This window comes from Anolis sagrei, chromosome 6 (assembly GCF_037176765.1).
Source record: "Anolis sagrei isolate rAnoSag1 chromosome 6, rAnoSag1.mat, whole genome shotgun sequence".
Lineage (NCBI taxonomy): Eukaryota > Metazoa > Chordata > Lepidosauria > Squamata > Dactyloidae > Anolis > Anolis sagrei.
This window is the reverse complement of record NC_090026.1, coordinates 15,510,511-15,527,597: the sequence shown is the minus strand read 5'-3', so window position 1 is coordinate 15,527,597 and position 17,087 is coordinate 15,510,511. Positions and strand designations below refer to the sequence as shown.

Sequence of the window (17,087 nt, the reverse complement as noted above, 5' to 3'; positions counted from 1 at the left end):
GACTGGATGGCCCATGAGGTCTCTTCCAACTCTATGATTCTATGGTGACCTCCACTTGCTGGATGATGTGTTCATCAACAGTAAACATCCAGTTCACCATGGAAAAAGAAAATGAAGGAAGACTGCCTTTTCTAGATGTCCTAGTCATCCTCAAACCAGATCAACAATTGGGTCACACCGTTTACAGAATATCCACAAACACAGATATCTACATAAAAACTCCAACCATCACCCAAGTCAAAAAAGAAGCACCATTAAAGCCTTGGCAGACCATGCAAAAATAATCTGCGAACCCCACCTCCTCCAAGATGAACTGAACCACCTCAACTGGGCTCTCCAGGCCAATGGATACTCCACCTCAGACATCAGGAGAGCTGCAAGACTGAGAACAAGCCATGAGAGTAAAGACAAAGATCCATCCAGAGGTAAAGCGGTCTTGCCATACATCAAGGGAACCACTGACCGCATAGTGAAGCTGATGAGGAAACACAACATACAAACTATCTACAGACCCACCAAGAAAATCCAACAAATGCTACGTTCAGCGAAGGACAAGAGGGATCCTCTCACTTCTGCAGGAGTCTACTGTATACCATGCAGCTGTGGACAAGTCTACATAGGGACCACCAAATGCAGCATTGTCCAAACACGAATCAAGGAACATGAAAGGCACTGCAGACTACTTCATCCAAAGAAGTCAGCCATAGCAGAGCATCTGATGAACCAACCTGGACACAGCATAGTATTTGAGAACACAGAAATGCTGGACCACTCTAACAACCACCATGTCAGACTACACAGAGAAGGCATTGAAATCCACAAGCATGTGGACAATTTCAACAGAAAGGAGGAAACCATGAAAATGAACAAAATCTGGCTACCAGTATTAAAAAAAAACTCTAAAATTACAACAGCAAAACAACAGAGGGAAAATCTGGGACATCTAATCACCTCTCAACAAAAGATTGCTCCAGGCACTGCCAGGCCATCAAATGCTAATTAAGGTGGTCAGCTGAAACATTCACACCTAGCTCCAGCAGACAAGAGTCCTTTGTCCCACCCTGGTCATTCCGCAGATATATAAACCCCTTTTCCTAGTTCCAACAGACCTCACTACCTCTGCGGAGGCTTGCCATACATGCAGGCGAAACGTCAGGAGAGAATGCCTCTAGAACATGGCCATACAGCCCAAAAAACCCCCTACAACAACACATTCTATGATTACATTCCCAGACAGAACTATGGGAGCATCTATACCAGGCAAGGGAAAACTTTGGCCCTTCGGGTGTTTTGGACTTCAAGTCTCACAATTCCTACTGGCTGTTAGAAAATGTGGACATTGAAGTTCAAAACACCCGGAGGGCCAAAATTAGCCCATGCCTGATCTACACCCAACTGCCATGGGTCCATGCTATGTCATATTGGGAATTGTAGTTTACAATATCTTAGTCTTCTCTGCCAGAGTGTTCTGGTGCCTCACCAAATTACAAGTCCTAGGATTCCAGAGCACTGATCTATAGCAGTTCAAGTGGTGTCAAACTGTGTAGATTCTACGATGTAGGTGCACCCTGCATGAGCTATTTTTTGTAATATAGTAGAGTCTCTCTTATCCAACATAAACGGGCCAGCAAAACATTGAATAAACGAAAATGTTGGATAATAAGAAGGGATTAAGGAAAAGCCTACTAAATGTCAAATTACGTTATGATTACGTTATGATTTTACAAATTAAGCACCAAAACATCATGTTTTACAACAAATCAACAGAAAAAGCAGTTCAATACGCGGTAACGTTATTTAGTAATTACTGTATTTACAAATTTAGCACCAAAACAGACAAGGGCTTTTTCTTTCTCCCATCCTGGACTGTGTTGGATAATACAGACTGTTGGATAAGCGAAGCTTGGATAAATGAGACTCTACTGTAATGAGAGAGCCTCCCTCATTTGCTGCTGCTGAATACGTTTTCCTTTGTGTTCCTTTGACAGGTAAAGGCTGCTCTGAACTCTATCTTGCACATTTTGTTGAAGAAGGAATGACCTTGCAGAAGCCAGACTCAGTGGGGCCAAATCATGTAATGCTGAAAAATCCCACATTCTCTTCTTGGGGAGCTGTTCTCGAGATGTTATGGCTTAAGTGGGAAAAAAGGATTCATGCAATGGTCCTGCTGTATCAAGCAGACTGCACAGTCCTGAAATTAAACTTCTACCTGCTTCCCAACGACGCTTCCTTAAGACAGGTAACTGGGAACCTCTATCTTTTCCAGGTGTGGTAAATTAGCAAGATCATACTAGGTGGTATGGGGTTTTTTTCTAAAATTATGCCTGTAAGGGATCTGTGGATAAAATGTTGGGGACACTGTGGGCTGAAATAAAAGTTTACTGTAGTGTTCATAGAAAGGTTTGTTGCAATGGAATAAAAGTCAAAAGGACAATGCCAGGCAGATTATTTTTTCATCAAAAATGTGATTGTTCAAACAAGCATTTGTCAAATTTTCAGAGCTTCATGAAAGGAAAATGTTTTGGTTTGATGACTTCTCACATTACTGACTTACTTAGGCGATCCCTCATAACTTGAGGATAATGGTCCTCCAAGTGTAGTGTCTTGGCGGTGGGTCCGTGGGTGGCTATGGAGTCTTATTCTTTGTCCACATGTTCTCCCGCAGTGAGGACATTGGTTTCCAGGTGGAAGGCGGTCCTTTCAGAACTGGCTTGACACACTTCCCTCTTGGCACATTTCTCCCTTTCAGCCTTCGAATTCTGCACCACTGTTGGTCACAGCTGACCTCCAACTAGAGCGTTCAAGGGCCAGGGCTTCCCAGTTCTCAGTGCCTATGCCACAGTTTTTAAGGTTGGCTTTAAGCCTATCTTTAAATCTCTTTTCCTGTCCATCAACATTACGTTTCCTGTTCTTGAGTTGGGAGTATGCTTTGGGAGATGGTGATCTTTGGGCATTTGAGCAATGTGGCCAGTCCAGCGGAGTTGATGGCGTAGGAGCATCGCTTCAGTCATGGTAGTCTTCCAGCATGCTGACATTTTTCCACATGTCTTCCCAAGAGATTTGCAGGATTTTTCAGAGGCAACACTGATGGAATTGTTCCAAGAGTTAACTGTGACGTCTGTAGACCATTCGTGTTTTGCAGGGGTACAGCAATAGTTTTATAAACAAGCACCTTGGTATTCCTATGGATGTCCTGGTCCTCAAACATTCTACTTCATTCTGAAAAATGCTGCAATTGCAAAACTCAGGTGGCATTGTATTTGGGTGTTAATGTTCATATTCCGAGCCCAATCCAAGGTGCAGGTGCTTACCTATAAAGCCCTGAACGGTTTGGGACCAGCCTACGTGACCGCATTTCCATCTACGAACCCACGCGTTCTCTTCGGTCATCTGGGGAGGCCCTGCTCGTGATCCCACCAGCGTTGCAGGCGCACTTGGTGGGGACGCGGGACAGGGCCTTCTCCGTAGTGGGCCCCCAACTCTGGAACACCCTCCCCAAAGACCTTAGACTGGCCTCTTCATTGGCTATCTTCAGAAAGAACTTAAAAACCTGGCTTTTCCGATGCGCCTTCCCAGATTAGGAAATCTCCACTACCGAGTCCTACAAGCACTTTACCAGAACCAATGATTGCTGCACATTGCACATCACACTTGCCCTAGAAACCCTTTATACACCTCCTGTCTAATCAGCACTTTTAACCCTTGTACCCACCTTTTGACCGGGCCCAGTTTTACTGTGTTTTAATGTACTGTGCTTGTTGTTTATTTTTGCTTGTTTTGCTCCCACCCCTATTTTTGTTGTTGTGACCTTAGTTTTGGCTTTCAGTCTGCTGAGGTTAAATAGCTTGCCATCTGTCTGATAAATTATTCCTACTCCGATGGGAAGCTTCCCATCAGCAAGATGAAGTATCATAGCAATGAAAATGGAAAACATGGTTGGGGCAATAACACATCCCTGTTTGACACCCGATTCCACCTTAAATGGGCCAGCTGTCCAAGACTGTTGCCATCATGTCATCATGGAGGAGCCGCAGGATGTTCACAGATTTGTCAGGGTACCCAATTTTTTGGAGGATGGTCCAGAGAGTGCTGCAATTCACTGTGCTGAATGCCTTTGCAAGGTCAATGAATGCCATGTACAGAGGTTGATTTTGTTCCCTGCATTTTTCTTGGAGCTGTCGTGCAGTGGAGATAATCTCCACTGTTCCTCTGAAGGGATGGAAGCCATTCTGGGATTCTGGGAGGATGTCTTCTGAGACAGCTAGAAGATGGTTTGCAAGGATTCTTGTGAGGATTTTCCCAGTGGAGGTTAGAAGGGAGATACCTCAGTTGTTTCCACAGCCTGTTCTTTCCCCTTTTTTTGAAAAGGGTGATGATGGTGGCATCTTTGAAGTCTGCTGGGATTTTCTCGGTCACCCACAATTTTTCAGTGAACTGGTGGAGTTGTTGTGTAAGTTCAGGACCATCCTCTTTAAAGATTTCAGCAGGGATCCCATCAGGTCCACTGGCTGATGGCATTTCTGACTTCTTCCAAACTAGGCAGTGCCACAAGCCAGGAATCAGCTCCACATATGTATGTTTAATAAAGGTAAATGCTTTTTAGTAAGGAGATGGTGGAGTGGGGCTGCTGTAGAAGAAGAATATAGGAAAATGTAGTCCCAGCAGTACGACATGCATGCATGTAAGAGACTGTAACAGGGCAGGGAGTAAAGAGGGCACAACTCCTGGAGAAACTAAAATATCCACTCTTAACTTGAAGACTGTGCTAGGCCTGCAAAAATGTCAGATGAGAGTTTGATAACCATCACCTGTGTAATTGGAAGGAATGGGGGTTGAGAGAGTGGGGCTGGTGAGCAAGAGTGGGGCTGGTGAGCAAGGATTTAGAGACCTGTGATTTGCCCATAGACCTGTCTGCCCAGAATAAACAGGTTTTGTTTGCGGACTATCTGCCAGAGACCTGCTACTACTACCGAAGTGATCTCGTTTCCTCTTCCCAGGCTGTCAATCGTCAGGAGGAATTGGAAAATAAGTCAAATAAAATTCAAAAACCTGGAATTATGAAGGCTCTGATGATTGGTTCTCACTTTTATCTGGAAAACATGACTGGTGTCACAATCTGTCCACAGGTGAGACACAAGAGACGATGCCTTTTGCCCGCTTACCAACCAAAGCAGCAAGGCAGAAGTACATTACTACCAGGTTACAGTTCCGTTATAATTTATTTGCATTAAGAGATTTTTCAAGCTCTTCCTGTCAAAATAACCATAGATTTCTGAACAGGGAAAACTGAGCAAGATGAAAAGCTGTGAGGGAAGTAGTTTTGACACACTCTGAACTCACACTCACTTCCACAGAAACTGAAATTAGAATACCGGCCTCCAGAAACACAGCAGCAGTACCTGGAATTATTTACAAGAGACATGAAAGATGAACTCAAGCTTTCCCTTAAGGATGAAAATAATGAAAAAGAAATAGTCTGGGAGGCCTTCATAAGAAAAGGTGAGTTTGGACGAAGGGAGGAACCCATAACTGAACCAAAGCATTGGATGTAAGATTGAGAAAAGTATCCCACAGAGGTTCTCTTTCTGACTCTCTTTTTCCTGTTTTCTTTTAGAAGAATTGAAGTTTACTATTTCACATCCCTTAGAAGATGAGAAGGACTCTACGGGTATATATGGTGCTTGAAGATGCAGAATGTCTTTACTTGAGGGTCTCACCCCATCCCAATAACCCAAGATCATTTGCAGCTTTGATTTGGCCGTGGAAAGTGTTGTCAAGATTTTACATCACGTGATTATAGCCATTGGTTCTTATCCTGTCACTGCTATCCTTTCTCCACACATCCTTTTTGTATCATATATGCTGGGAGTGACAGCTGTCAGGAGTCGGTCCCCTGAGCAAACTTGGGCCCCATCCACACAGGCATCATAATCCAGTTTGATGATGGATTAAGGCAGGGGTGTCCTGATAATGCATCCCCTCCCAATCCAAGTTCCAATTTTCATCCACCCTAAAACTGCATGATAAAAAGAAACCTGATTTCAGCTGGAAGATGCAATATATCCCTTCTGTGTCTAAACAAGGCAAAGAAAGGAGTAAATCCTTGCCATCCCCTCCTTTTTTTATTGAACACAACTAACCCCCACCCCTTAAAAAAGAGAGTTATAGTTTGACATGAAAATGGATTTATAGTTTTCTAAGAGCAATATGCAAGAATGAAATAAGTGCTATCCTCTCTTTTGCATAAAGCCTTCTAGACCCCTCCACCTTAAGACTCTTCCCTCTCTCTTCTATCCCCCTAACCATAAACGATGTTTTGTTCCTTTTTTTTATTCCTATAAATCTATTAAATATGTTCCATTTTACTTCTGGAACAGGGAACATTGATCTCTACCTGACCTAGGTCAGGAAGCAAGTTATCCAGCTACCGTCCTGGGTGTGGATTAGAATCAAAGGGGACTTTGGTCATTTCAACATTCTCTATTTACATAATCCCATCATCTTTGTGCTTAGACATCCAAAGACAAAACTACAATCAAGCAGCTAACATATTTACATCTATTCCTTTCTGTATAACTGTTATCATTTTGTATTGTTGAGGCTTTCATGGCCAGAATCACTGGGTTGTTGCATGATTTCGGGGCTGTATATCCATGTTCCAGAAGAGCATGGCCATACAGCCCGGAAAACACACAACAACCCACTGTTATCCTTTTATATAACGTATCTATTATATCTAATACTGGTTGCACAGCGGGTTAAACTGCTGAGTGCTGAACCTGCTGGCTGAAAGTTCAGCAGTTCGAATCCAGGGAGCGGGGTGAACTCCCGCTGTTAACCCCAGCTTCTGCCAAACCTAGCAGTTTGAAAACATGCAAATGTGAGTAGATCAGTAGGTACCACTTCTGCAGGAAGGTAACAGTGCTCCATGCAGTCATGCCGGCCACATGACCTTGGAGGCGTCTATGGACAAAGCCAGCACTTTGGCTTAGAAATAGAGATGAGCACCCCCCCCCCCCGAGTCAGACACAACTAGACTTTATCTTTTATCTATTTCCCAAGTATTTATTCTACCTTCTTCTTAAATGTACTAAATATAAGACAGTCTAAACTGCTTGACTCAGGCCACAGAGCTATTACTCAGGAATATAGTCTCAACCTCAAACAATAGACTTCCTGAAGACCCTCCTTTCTTTGCCTGGAAAACCCTGTTTGTTTGCTCCCAGAAGCAGGGGGCCTGGAATGTGCCTCTTTTGTTGTTTTCTAAATTTTGGGCTTTGTTTAATATAAAACTGAATTAAGCTATATTTCCAGGCTGTGCCCTCCCATGGGGCGGCTCTGCAGCCTCCACTCTAGACCATTCCCCGCATGGATCCTACCTAATCTCTTCTTAGTCGCTTCTTGGCCAAGAATGCAATAATCGCCTCTGTCCTATGTCTTCCCTTCACTGGCGAGTCTTTGATCTGGAACTTTGGTTATTAAATATGGTTAGACGCACTCAACAGGCCTCTCATTTTATTGTGGTCTAAATTCCACATCACTGGAAAGCATGGGAAAATGTTTTTGTATCCTTGGTGGGCATGAAAGGCAGTATTTCCATGACAAATGACATGTCAATTTCTGGATCACTTCTTTTTTGAGAGGGAAAGACTGTTCCCATACAGTAAAATGTCTATGATAGTAAAAACATTCTTATACATCAGGTAAGCGGAACAATTTATCAGTAGTTCCCAAACATTGGTCTCCCAGCTGTTTTGGACTTCAGTTCCCAAAATTGAATACTGTTGGCCACGTTGGCTAGGTCTTCTATGACTTTTGGAGAACCAAAGTTTTGGAACCATGGATAAATTTTCCTATATATCCTATAGGAGGCACCTGGACTAATATGAATGCAAAAAAAAATTGATCTGAAATAATTTCCGGGTCCACATGTGACCCAAGGACCACAATTACTCGACTCCGTCATGTATGCAGTTTATTCCTCTTTCCTTTTCTAGATGCTGGTGCCTGCAGGCAAACCCACAAAACAATGGAAGCTGGCACATCCTCCAAAATATCGGGTGAGTCCTATCAGTGTAATATCAATATATATTGTACAAGTTTAAAATCTCCATGCTGCTAGCTGTGAAAGAGTTAAGTTGCGGAGCATTATGAAGCATACATGGAACAGACAAAAAAAAGATATTGCAATAGACTAGGATGCTGGACATTGAATGAATGAGCTGATAATAGTGGGATGTAAATAGTAGGCTTGGATAGGTTCATTCGGAAGCTTCTTAACTCGTAATTAATTTGGATTAAATTCACTTTTGAATCAATTTCGAGCCATGCAGGAATAGTGGGAGGAGCAATTCCGAATTGAAGCAACTTACCCATTGTTCGGAATTATTTTCGGATGTCTGGTGCAAGTTTTAAAATCTTCCCTCCCTGGTGGCAAGCGGCTCAATAAGTGAGTCGGCATTACCCCACTTCTGGTCCCTGGCCTCAGCTTAAGCGGATGAATTTCCTCTCTCCTCCTGCTGGTCACATTTGCTCTGCTGCTTTCCTCCTCCTTCCTCCTGCTCCCGAAGGCAGCCTTTGGCCTCTTTCCTCACTCTGGCCTGCACTGGGCAAGGAGGACACGGCGGGTGCAGCACTCACCTGCCTTCCTGCCTGCCTAATCTCCTGCCTTCCTGGGCCAGGAGGTTAAAACTATTATTATTATCATTATTATTAAGAATGGATGGCCATCTGTCAGAGGTGCTTTAATTGTATATTCCCAGAATGAAGGCAGAAGGGGGTTTGTTATTATTATTATTATTATTATTATTATTATTATTGCGAAGCAATAATATCCACCCTCCTCTCTCTCTCTGTCTCCTCTCTCCTTCTCCAAGGTTAAAACTATTATTATTATTATTATTATTATTATTATTATATTAAATATTATGTTGTATTATTATTGTATATTATATTATATTATATTATATTATATTATATTATATTATTCTTAATGATAATAATAATAATAGTTTTAACCTCCTGGCCCAAGAAGTTTAGCTGGCTTATTACAGAGAAGCTGTTTTTAAACCGTTTTAAACCAGAGTTTTCGTGCTGCTACCGACTGGATTTCTGTAAGTGCTGACTTCTACCTCCTTTCTGACTTCGGATTGTTTTTGGATGACGACATCGCATTCTGGACTTAATCTGCTTTTGGACGTGCTACAACTTGGGACTGTTTTTTGACAACGCTTTTGCTTGCTTCCACCTTGTTTTCTTGTGTTTTCTGAACTCTGTGATTTTGAAGCAGTTTTCTTGAACTTTCTGTATAATCCGGATTATTTGCTAAATTACGTTTTTTGCACAGCAATTTGCTACAGACTTTACGTTCTTGCTAGATACACTGAATTAAGTGTTTCTAGCTATTTTTGTTGTGTTAATAAACTTTGTTTGGATCTTTATTTTTGTGTCTGGCTCCTTTAAGGCATCTGGTTCACGACAATAATATAATATAGTAATATAATATAATATAATATACAATAATATAATATAATAATAATACAATATAATATACAATTATAATATGATTATAATAATATAATATATTATATATTATATTATAATATAATATAATAATATACAATAATAATAATATAATATAATAATATAATATACAATAATATAATATAATTATATATATGGCCCAGGAAGTTTAGCTGGGTTATATTACAGAGAAGCCGGTTTTTGGTTTTTTACAGTGTTTTAAACCAAAGTGGATGAATTTCCTCCCTTTGATCCCCCCCCCCCCTTTTTCTGGAGTAAAACAACTACTTTCAAAGTAAAGACCACCCATTAATGAAGAATTCGGAAGTTTTGTATGTATTGAAAAGTTTTGAACTTTTTTTCCATTGAAAATCGGAATTGACTTTAGATCCGAACCACCAGCGCCCCCTATACCCGAAACGAGTTTAAAAACATTGTTTTCATTGATCACCAAGCCTAATATATAAGTAAAAAAATATAGAAATATATATAGAAAGTCTTTACTTTAAAATTTACTAAAAATTCTACTAAAAACTTAAAATAGAATTGGGCAGATCTACCGGGCAAGTTTCTTAGTAGTGGGTTAATAATATGTAGCCGAGCCTGCTTATAAAAACTGCAGGACAATAAGATGCGATACCATATATATACTCAACATACATTCAATAAGAACTAACAGAATGAAAGGAGTTACAGATTTATTTTTTTTGTCGTGTTGCTCTCTGACCTTGCAAACTCAATGGAGCTCTGCAACAGGGGTTTTCCTCTCATTTCACAGCAGAACTGCAACTACGTGTTGCTTGGCATCCTGTCACCCCCCTCCATCCACTAAATAACTAAGGGGTCTACATGTGTTCTCCCCTTCTATGTGTGTGCATGGATGTTGTGCAAGGACGTATAATGTACCTCTGTTCACTGTATCTATATGTGCCTCCAAGTCATCTATTGACTTCATGGAATCATTGTTGGAAGAGACTACATTATTATTATTATAACTTTATTTGTACCCCGCTAGCATCTCCCAAGGGATTCGATGCGGCTTACAACAGGCCGGAGCCCAACACAATACAACAATACAATACATAGCAAATAAAACAGTTAAAGCAGAAAACAATAACAAAGCAGTACAACAGGACATTATTAAAAACTGAGCATGGACCATCCAGTCCAACCTCCTGCCAAGAAGCAGGAAAATCACATTCAAAGCATACCTGACAGATGGCCATCCAGCTTCTGTTTAAAAGCCTCCAAAGGAGGAGCCCCCACCACAGTCCGGGGCAGAGAGTTCCACTGCTGAACAGCTTTCACAGCCAGGAAGTTCTTCCTTATGTTCAGGTGGAATCTCCTTTCCTATAGTTTGAAGCCATTGTTCCACATCCTGGACTCCAGGGCAGCAGAAAACAAGCTTGCTCCCTCCTCCCTACGACTTCCCTTCACATATTTATACATGGCCATTATGTCTCCTCTCAGCCTTCTCTTCTTCAGACTAAACATGCCCAGCTCTTTAAACCACTCCTCATAGGGCTTATTCTCCAGACCCTTGATCATTTTAGTCGCCCTCTTCTGGACACATTCCAGCTTAGAGTAATATCTCCCTTCAATTGCAGTGTCCAGAATTAGTGTGATTCCAGGTGTGGTCTGGCCAAGGCAGAATAGAGGAGTAGTATGACTTCCCTGGATCTAGACACTAGACTCCTATTTATTTGAAGCCAAAATCTTATTGGCTTTTTTCCTGCTGCATGACATCATTGGCTCATGTTTATCTTGTTGTCCACGAGGACTCCAAGATCTTTTTCACACGTACTGCTCTGGAGCCACGCATCCCCCATTCTGTATTTTTGCATTTCATGTTTTCTACCTGAGTGGAGTATCTTGCATTGTCCCTGTTCAACATCATTTGTTAGTTTTGGCCAATCATCTCTCTAATCTGTTAAGATCATTTTGAATTCTGCTCCTGTCTTCTGTGGTATTGGCTATCCCTTCCAATTGATGTCATCTGCAAACTTGATGATCATGCCTACTAACCCTTCATCTAAGTCATTAACAAATGACTTCTGACAACCACATGAATTTCATAGAGTTTTCTTAGGCAAAACTCAAAAGTGATTTGGCCTCTTCCTTCCTCTGAAAATATAGTTCTCCTTCCAAAGAGTCCTTCCATTAATATATGCTGGCATAAGTGCAGGTTACACTTGTCATGGGAGATGGACTCTCCTTTGGAGGTCTTTAAATGGAGGTTGAATGGCTATCTTTCAAGCATGCTGCAGTTGTGCAACCTGGCATGGCAGAGGGTTGGACTAAATGGTCCTTGGGGTCCCTTCCAGATTAATATGTCACCAACAACATTCTCACTGCTGTCCTTCCCCTCCACAGTTTCCGATACCTGGAATCCTCTTGCTCCAACAAATCCTTTAATATAAAAACACTGTTCTGATTTGTCTCTCATAATTCCTCCCAAAATGAACCTGGAGAAGTGGTAAGAGTAACATACTAGAAATCCCTTGCCACTCTTCATTTTGTGTGTGTGTGTGTGTGTCAGGACTGACTTGCGAAACTACAAGTCACTTCTAGTATGAAAGAATTGGCCGTCTGCAAGGACGTTGCCCAGGGGATGCCCAATGTCTTACCATTCTGTTGGAGGTTTCTCTCATGTCCCCACATGAGAAGCTAGAGCTGACAGAGGGAGCTCACCCTGCTCCTCGGATTCAAACCACCGACCTTCCGGTCAGCAGTCCTACTAGCACAAGGGTTTAATCCATTGCATCACTGGGGGCTCCTGCCATTCTTCATGAAATCATGCTTTTTAAGGAATTGGGTGGAAGAGAAAATGAGTGAGAAAGCTATCTTAAGAGTGCAGCGTGAATCTCTAAACTCTCGCTCTTTCTTGGCAGGGTATCGTTTTATCGACTACTACAGGGAAGAGCTCATCCAGAGGGCTGCCTCCGTTGAGCAAGTGCTGGATCGTTTGTATGGTACATTCCTAACCAATGAACAATACCAAAACATCTGCGCGAAGGAAACTAACCCAAAGAAAATGAGAGAGCTCTACAAGATCATGACAAGCTGGGACCCCTCCTGCAAGAATAAGCTGTATGACGCACTGAAGGACACAAACCCCTACCTTATCAAGGATCTTGAAGGGAAATGAGATCACAAAGAATATGGCAAAGTAAGACCTTAACAAATCAGACAATCAATAATGGTACAGAAATTAAGGTCATGGAAATGGATTGCAGCATGGAGGAGGGGAGGTGTTCCACTAGCCGAGGAGCCCCCATAGAAGTCGTGGTGGGGAAGGGGAGAGGCGGGAAAAGGAGACCATTAATTCGGCCTAGGGATCGTACAACTACATTAGTAATTCCAAACAGGTCTTCTAATATGGTAAATTGGTGTAACCGGGGTGGCGGTCCCTCTGGATTGAAGGTGGTGCTGTTGAACGCCAGATCTGTCAATGGAAAAACAACAAACAACTGCCATCCAGGATCTAACCCTGGACGAGCGGGCAGATCTGGCGTGCATCACGGAGACCTGGTTGGACGAAGCTGGAGGCGTTACTTTGACCCAGCTTTGCCCACCAGGTTTTTCCGTGCAGCATCAGCCGAGATCCGGAGGGCGGGGAGGCGGGGTCGCAGTGGTCTATAGAGATTCCATTCCTCTGACCAGGGGCCCCATCCTGCAGTCAACAAATTTTGAATGCGTCCACCTGGGGGCAGGTGACCGGGACAGAATAGGGATTCTGCTAGTGTACCGTCCACCTCGCTGCACTACAGTCTCCCTACCTGAGCTAGCGGGGGTGGTCTCGAGCCTGGCATTGGAGTCTCAACGGCGCCTTGTGCTGGGAGACTTCAATGTCCATGCCGAGGCGGCCCTTTCAGGAGCGGCTCAGGACTTCATGTCTGCCATGACAACCATGGGGTTGTCCCAACAAGTATCTGGCCCCACCCACTGTGCTGGACATACATTGGACTTAGTTTTCTGCCAGGGATGGGAGGAAGGTGGCAGTGTGGAGGAGTTGACCATCTCTCCGTTGCCATGGACCGACCACTTCCTGGTCAGATTTAGGCTCACTGCGCCCCCTAACCTCTGCAGAGGCGGAGGACCCATTAAGTTGGTCCGCCCCAGGAGGCTTATGGATCCAGATGGATACCTGACAGCTCTTGGGGATTTTCCCGCCACCTCGGTAGGTGATTCTGTTGATGCCCTGGTCGCTCTCTGGAATGGGGAGATGACTAGGGCAATTGACACGATCGCTCCGGAACGTCCCCTCTCAAGTAGCCGAGCTAAACCAGCCCCTTGGTTCACTGAGGAGCTGGCAGTGATGAAGCGAAGGAAGAGGGAACTAGAGAGTGTGTGGTGATCGGATCCGAGCGAGCCAAATCGAACACGGTTTGTGTCCTTTTTAAGGGCATATGCCGCGGCAATAAAAGCCGCAAAGAAAACTTTCTTTGTGGCCACTATTGCGTCTGCAAAGAACCGTCTGGCTGAGTTGTTCCGGATTGTCAGAGGCCTTTTAAACCCCGCCATTCTAGGCGGGAACCCTGACAATTCGGCCTCTCGCTGCGAAGCTTTTGCTCGCTTCTTTGCAGACAAAGTCGCTTTGATCCGTTCTGGTCTGGACACCATATTAAGGGCAGTCTCTGAGGATGTAACACGAGCACCTGCTTGTCCTATTTTGATGGATTCTTTTCAATTGGTGAAACCCGAGGATGTGGACAAGATACTTGGAGGAATGAGGCCTACCACGTCCATCCTAGACCCCTGCCCATCCTGGCTTCTAAAGGAGGCCATAGGGGGATTGGCTGAGTGGGTCGAGGTGGTGGTTAACGCCTCCCTTCGGGAAGGCAGAATTCCAGCGAGCTTAAAACAAGCTATAATAAAACCGCTGTTGAAAAAACCATCACTGGACCCCACTAAATTCGACAACTTTCGGCCAGTTTCCAATCTTCCCTTTTTGGGCAAAGTCCTGGAACGCGTGGTGGCCTCACAACTCCAGGTATTCTTGGGAGACATGGATTATCTGGATCCGGCACAATCTGGTTTCAGACCGGGACATGGAACCGAGACAGTCTTGATCGCCTTAGTGGATGATCTGCACCGGGAGCTCGACAGGGGGAGTGTGTCCCTGTTGGTGCTGCTGGACCTCTCAGTGGCCTTCGATACCGTCGACCACGGTATCCTTCTGGAACGCCTCGCGGGGATGGGTCTCGGGGGCACTGTTTTACAGTGGCTTCGGTCATTCCTGGAGGGTCGGTCCCAGAAGGTGTTATTGGGAGACACCTGTTCAACCCCACAACCCTTGTCGTGTGGGGTTCCTCAGGGCTCAATACTGTCCCCCATGCTGTTTAATATCTACATGAAGCTGCTGGGAGAGATCATCTGGAGTTTCGGGGTACGGTGTCATCTGTACGCAGATGATGTCCAACTCTGTCACTCCTTTCCACCTGCTACTAAGGAGGCTGTCGAGGTCCTGAACCGATGCCTGGCCGCTGTAACGGTCTGGATGAGGGCGAACAAATTGAAATTGAATCCAGACAAGACAGAGGCACTCCTGGTCTGTCGCAAGGCCGAACAGGGTATAGGGTTACAGCCTGTGCTGGATGGGGTCGCACTCCCCTTGAAGGCGCAGGTTCGCAGCTTGGGTGTGATCCTGGATTCATCGCTGAGCCTGGAGCCCCAGGTCTCGGCGGTGACCAGGGGAGCATTTGCACAGCTTAGGCTCGTGCGCCAGCTGCGCCCGTACCTTGGGAAGTGTGACTTGGCCACAGTAGTCCACGCCCTGGTTACATCCCGCTTAGACTACTGCAACACTCTCTACGTACGGTTGCTTTTGAAGACGTCCCGGAAGCTCCAACTGGTCCAACGGGCGGCAGCCATGATACTAACAGGAGCGGGACGCAGGGAGCATACAACCCCCTGCTGTACCAGCTCCACTGGCTGTCAATCTGCTACCGGGCTCAATTCAAGGTGCTGGCATTGGCCTATAAAGCCCTAAACGGTTCCGGCCCAAGATACCTAACTGACCGCCTCTCGGCCTATGAGCCCACGAGGACCTTGAGATCTTCCGGGGAGGCCCTGCTCTCGATCCCGCCTGCGTCACAGGCACGGCTGGCGGGGACGAGAGATAGGGCCTTCTCGGTGGTGGCTCCTCGGCTGTGGAACACCTTTTCCATGGACATCAGGCTAGCTCCCTCCCTGTTGATATTCCGCAAGAAATTAAAGACCTGGCTGTTTAAGAAGGCATTTGAACAAGAAGAGCAATGATTGGTAATTTGACGATAGGAATGGAACAACGGAAATGATACCGGATTGTGGGTTTGACGATGAGATGACACGGAATGGCTTTTGTAGTAATGTTGATGTTTTTGATGAGATGTTTTTTTGATAATGATGAATTATGGACTATTTTACACTATGTTTTGTATTTTGCACCTGTTTTTCTATGTTGTACACCGCAGTGAGTCGCCCCTGGGCTGAGAATTGCGGTATATAAACGAAGTAAATAAATAAATAAATAAGAATAAAAGAGAGTTGTTATACTGCTCAGTGACAGATGATGTTCACCTTCCAATGCAATGTAATGCCAAAAGACAAAGCCATAGGAAGTCTCCATGACATGACTTTACTAGGAAAAGATCAGTGGGAGAAAATACCATTTTTAATGTGCATTCTAACATTCCACTTGTTCTTATGAGACAGGGACTAAATTGTTATAAGACAGGGACTAAACTGAAAATCACACGAGGTCCAATAAATTTCTCGTTCCCCATTTGTGTACATGTCCCTCACAAATCCCTTTGATATTTAGAAACTATAACCTTATTTTGAGGTGGACTCTTTTCCTTGTCATAATTTCCTCAAGCATCTGGTGAGGGAATGTGGGTTACAGCATTATTAATAATAATAATCTATATAAATAGAAATGTAATGTTCGTTTGTGAGATCAACATAACTCAAAAAGCATTGGGCAAATTGACACCAAATTTAACCACAAAACACCTACTAATCCAAGGAGTGACCATCACTAAAAAAAATGATTTTGTCATTTGGGTGTTGTAGTTGCTGGGATTTATAGGTAACCTCCAATCAAAGAGCATTCTGAACCCCACCAATGATGGAATTGAACCAAATGTGGCACACAGTACTCCCATGACCAAAAGAAAACACTAGAAGAGTTTGGTGGGCATTGACCTTGAGTTTGGGAGCTGCAGTTCACCTCCATCCAGAGAACTCTGTGGACTCAAACAATGATGGATCCTGACCAAACTTGGCATGAATATTCCATGTGCCCAAATATGAACACAGATGGAGTTTGGGGTAAATAGCACTTTACATTTGGGAGTTATAGTTACTAGGATTTATAGTTCACCTGCAATCAAAGAGCATACTGAACCCCACTAATGACAGAATTGGGGCAAACTTCCCACACGGAACCCCCATGACCAACAGAAAATACTTAAGGCCATCCAGTCCAACTCCCTTCACCGGGGCAAGAAAACGTAATCAAAGACCTCCTGACAAAGAGCCATCCAGCCATAGATATGATATTCACACACACAGAGATAGAT

The 17,087-nt window shown here is 43.9% G+C and overlaps 1 protein-coding gene across 2 annotated transcripts in view; it reads left to right on the top strand.

Annotated features, from left to right (window-relative positions):
• Positions 1–13,786, top strand: part of LOC137097339 (NACHT, LRR and PYD domains-containing protein 1b allele 5-like) — a 26,524-nt gene extending 12,738 nt beyond the window's left edge. For both annotated transcript variants that reach the window (XM_067469809.1, XM_067469808.1), the window contains 6 exons: positions 1,989–2,239; positions 4,998–5,126; positions 5,355–5,499; positions 5,615–5,668; positions 7,998–8,060; positions 12,414–13,786. In XM_067469809.1, coding sequence (XP_067325910.1) covers positions 1,989–2,239; positions 4,998–5,126; positions 5,355–5,499; positions 5,615–5,668; positions 7,998–8,060; positions 12,414–12,670 — 899 coding nt within the window. In that variant the 3' untranslated portion in view covers positions 12,671–13,786. The remainder of the gene's footprint in view (positions 1–1,988; positions 2,240–4,997; positions 5,127–5,354; positions 5,500–5,614; positions 5,669–7,997; positions 8,061–12,413) is intronic.
• The last annotated feature ends 3,301 nt before the right edge of the window (positions 13,787–17,087 follow it).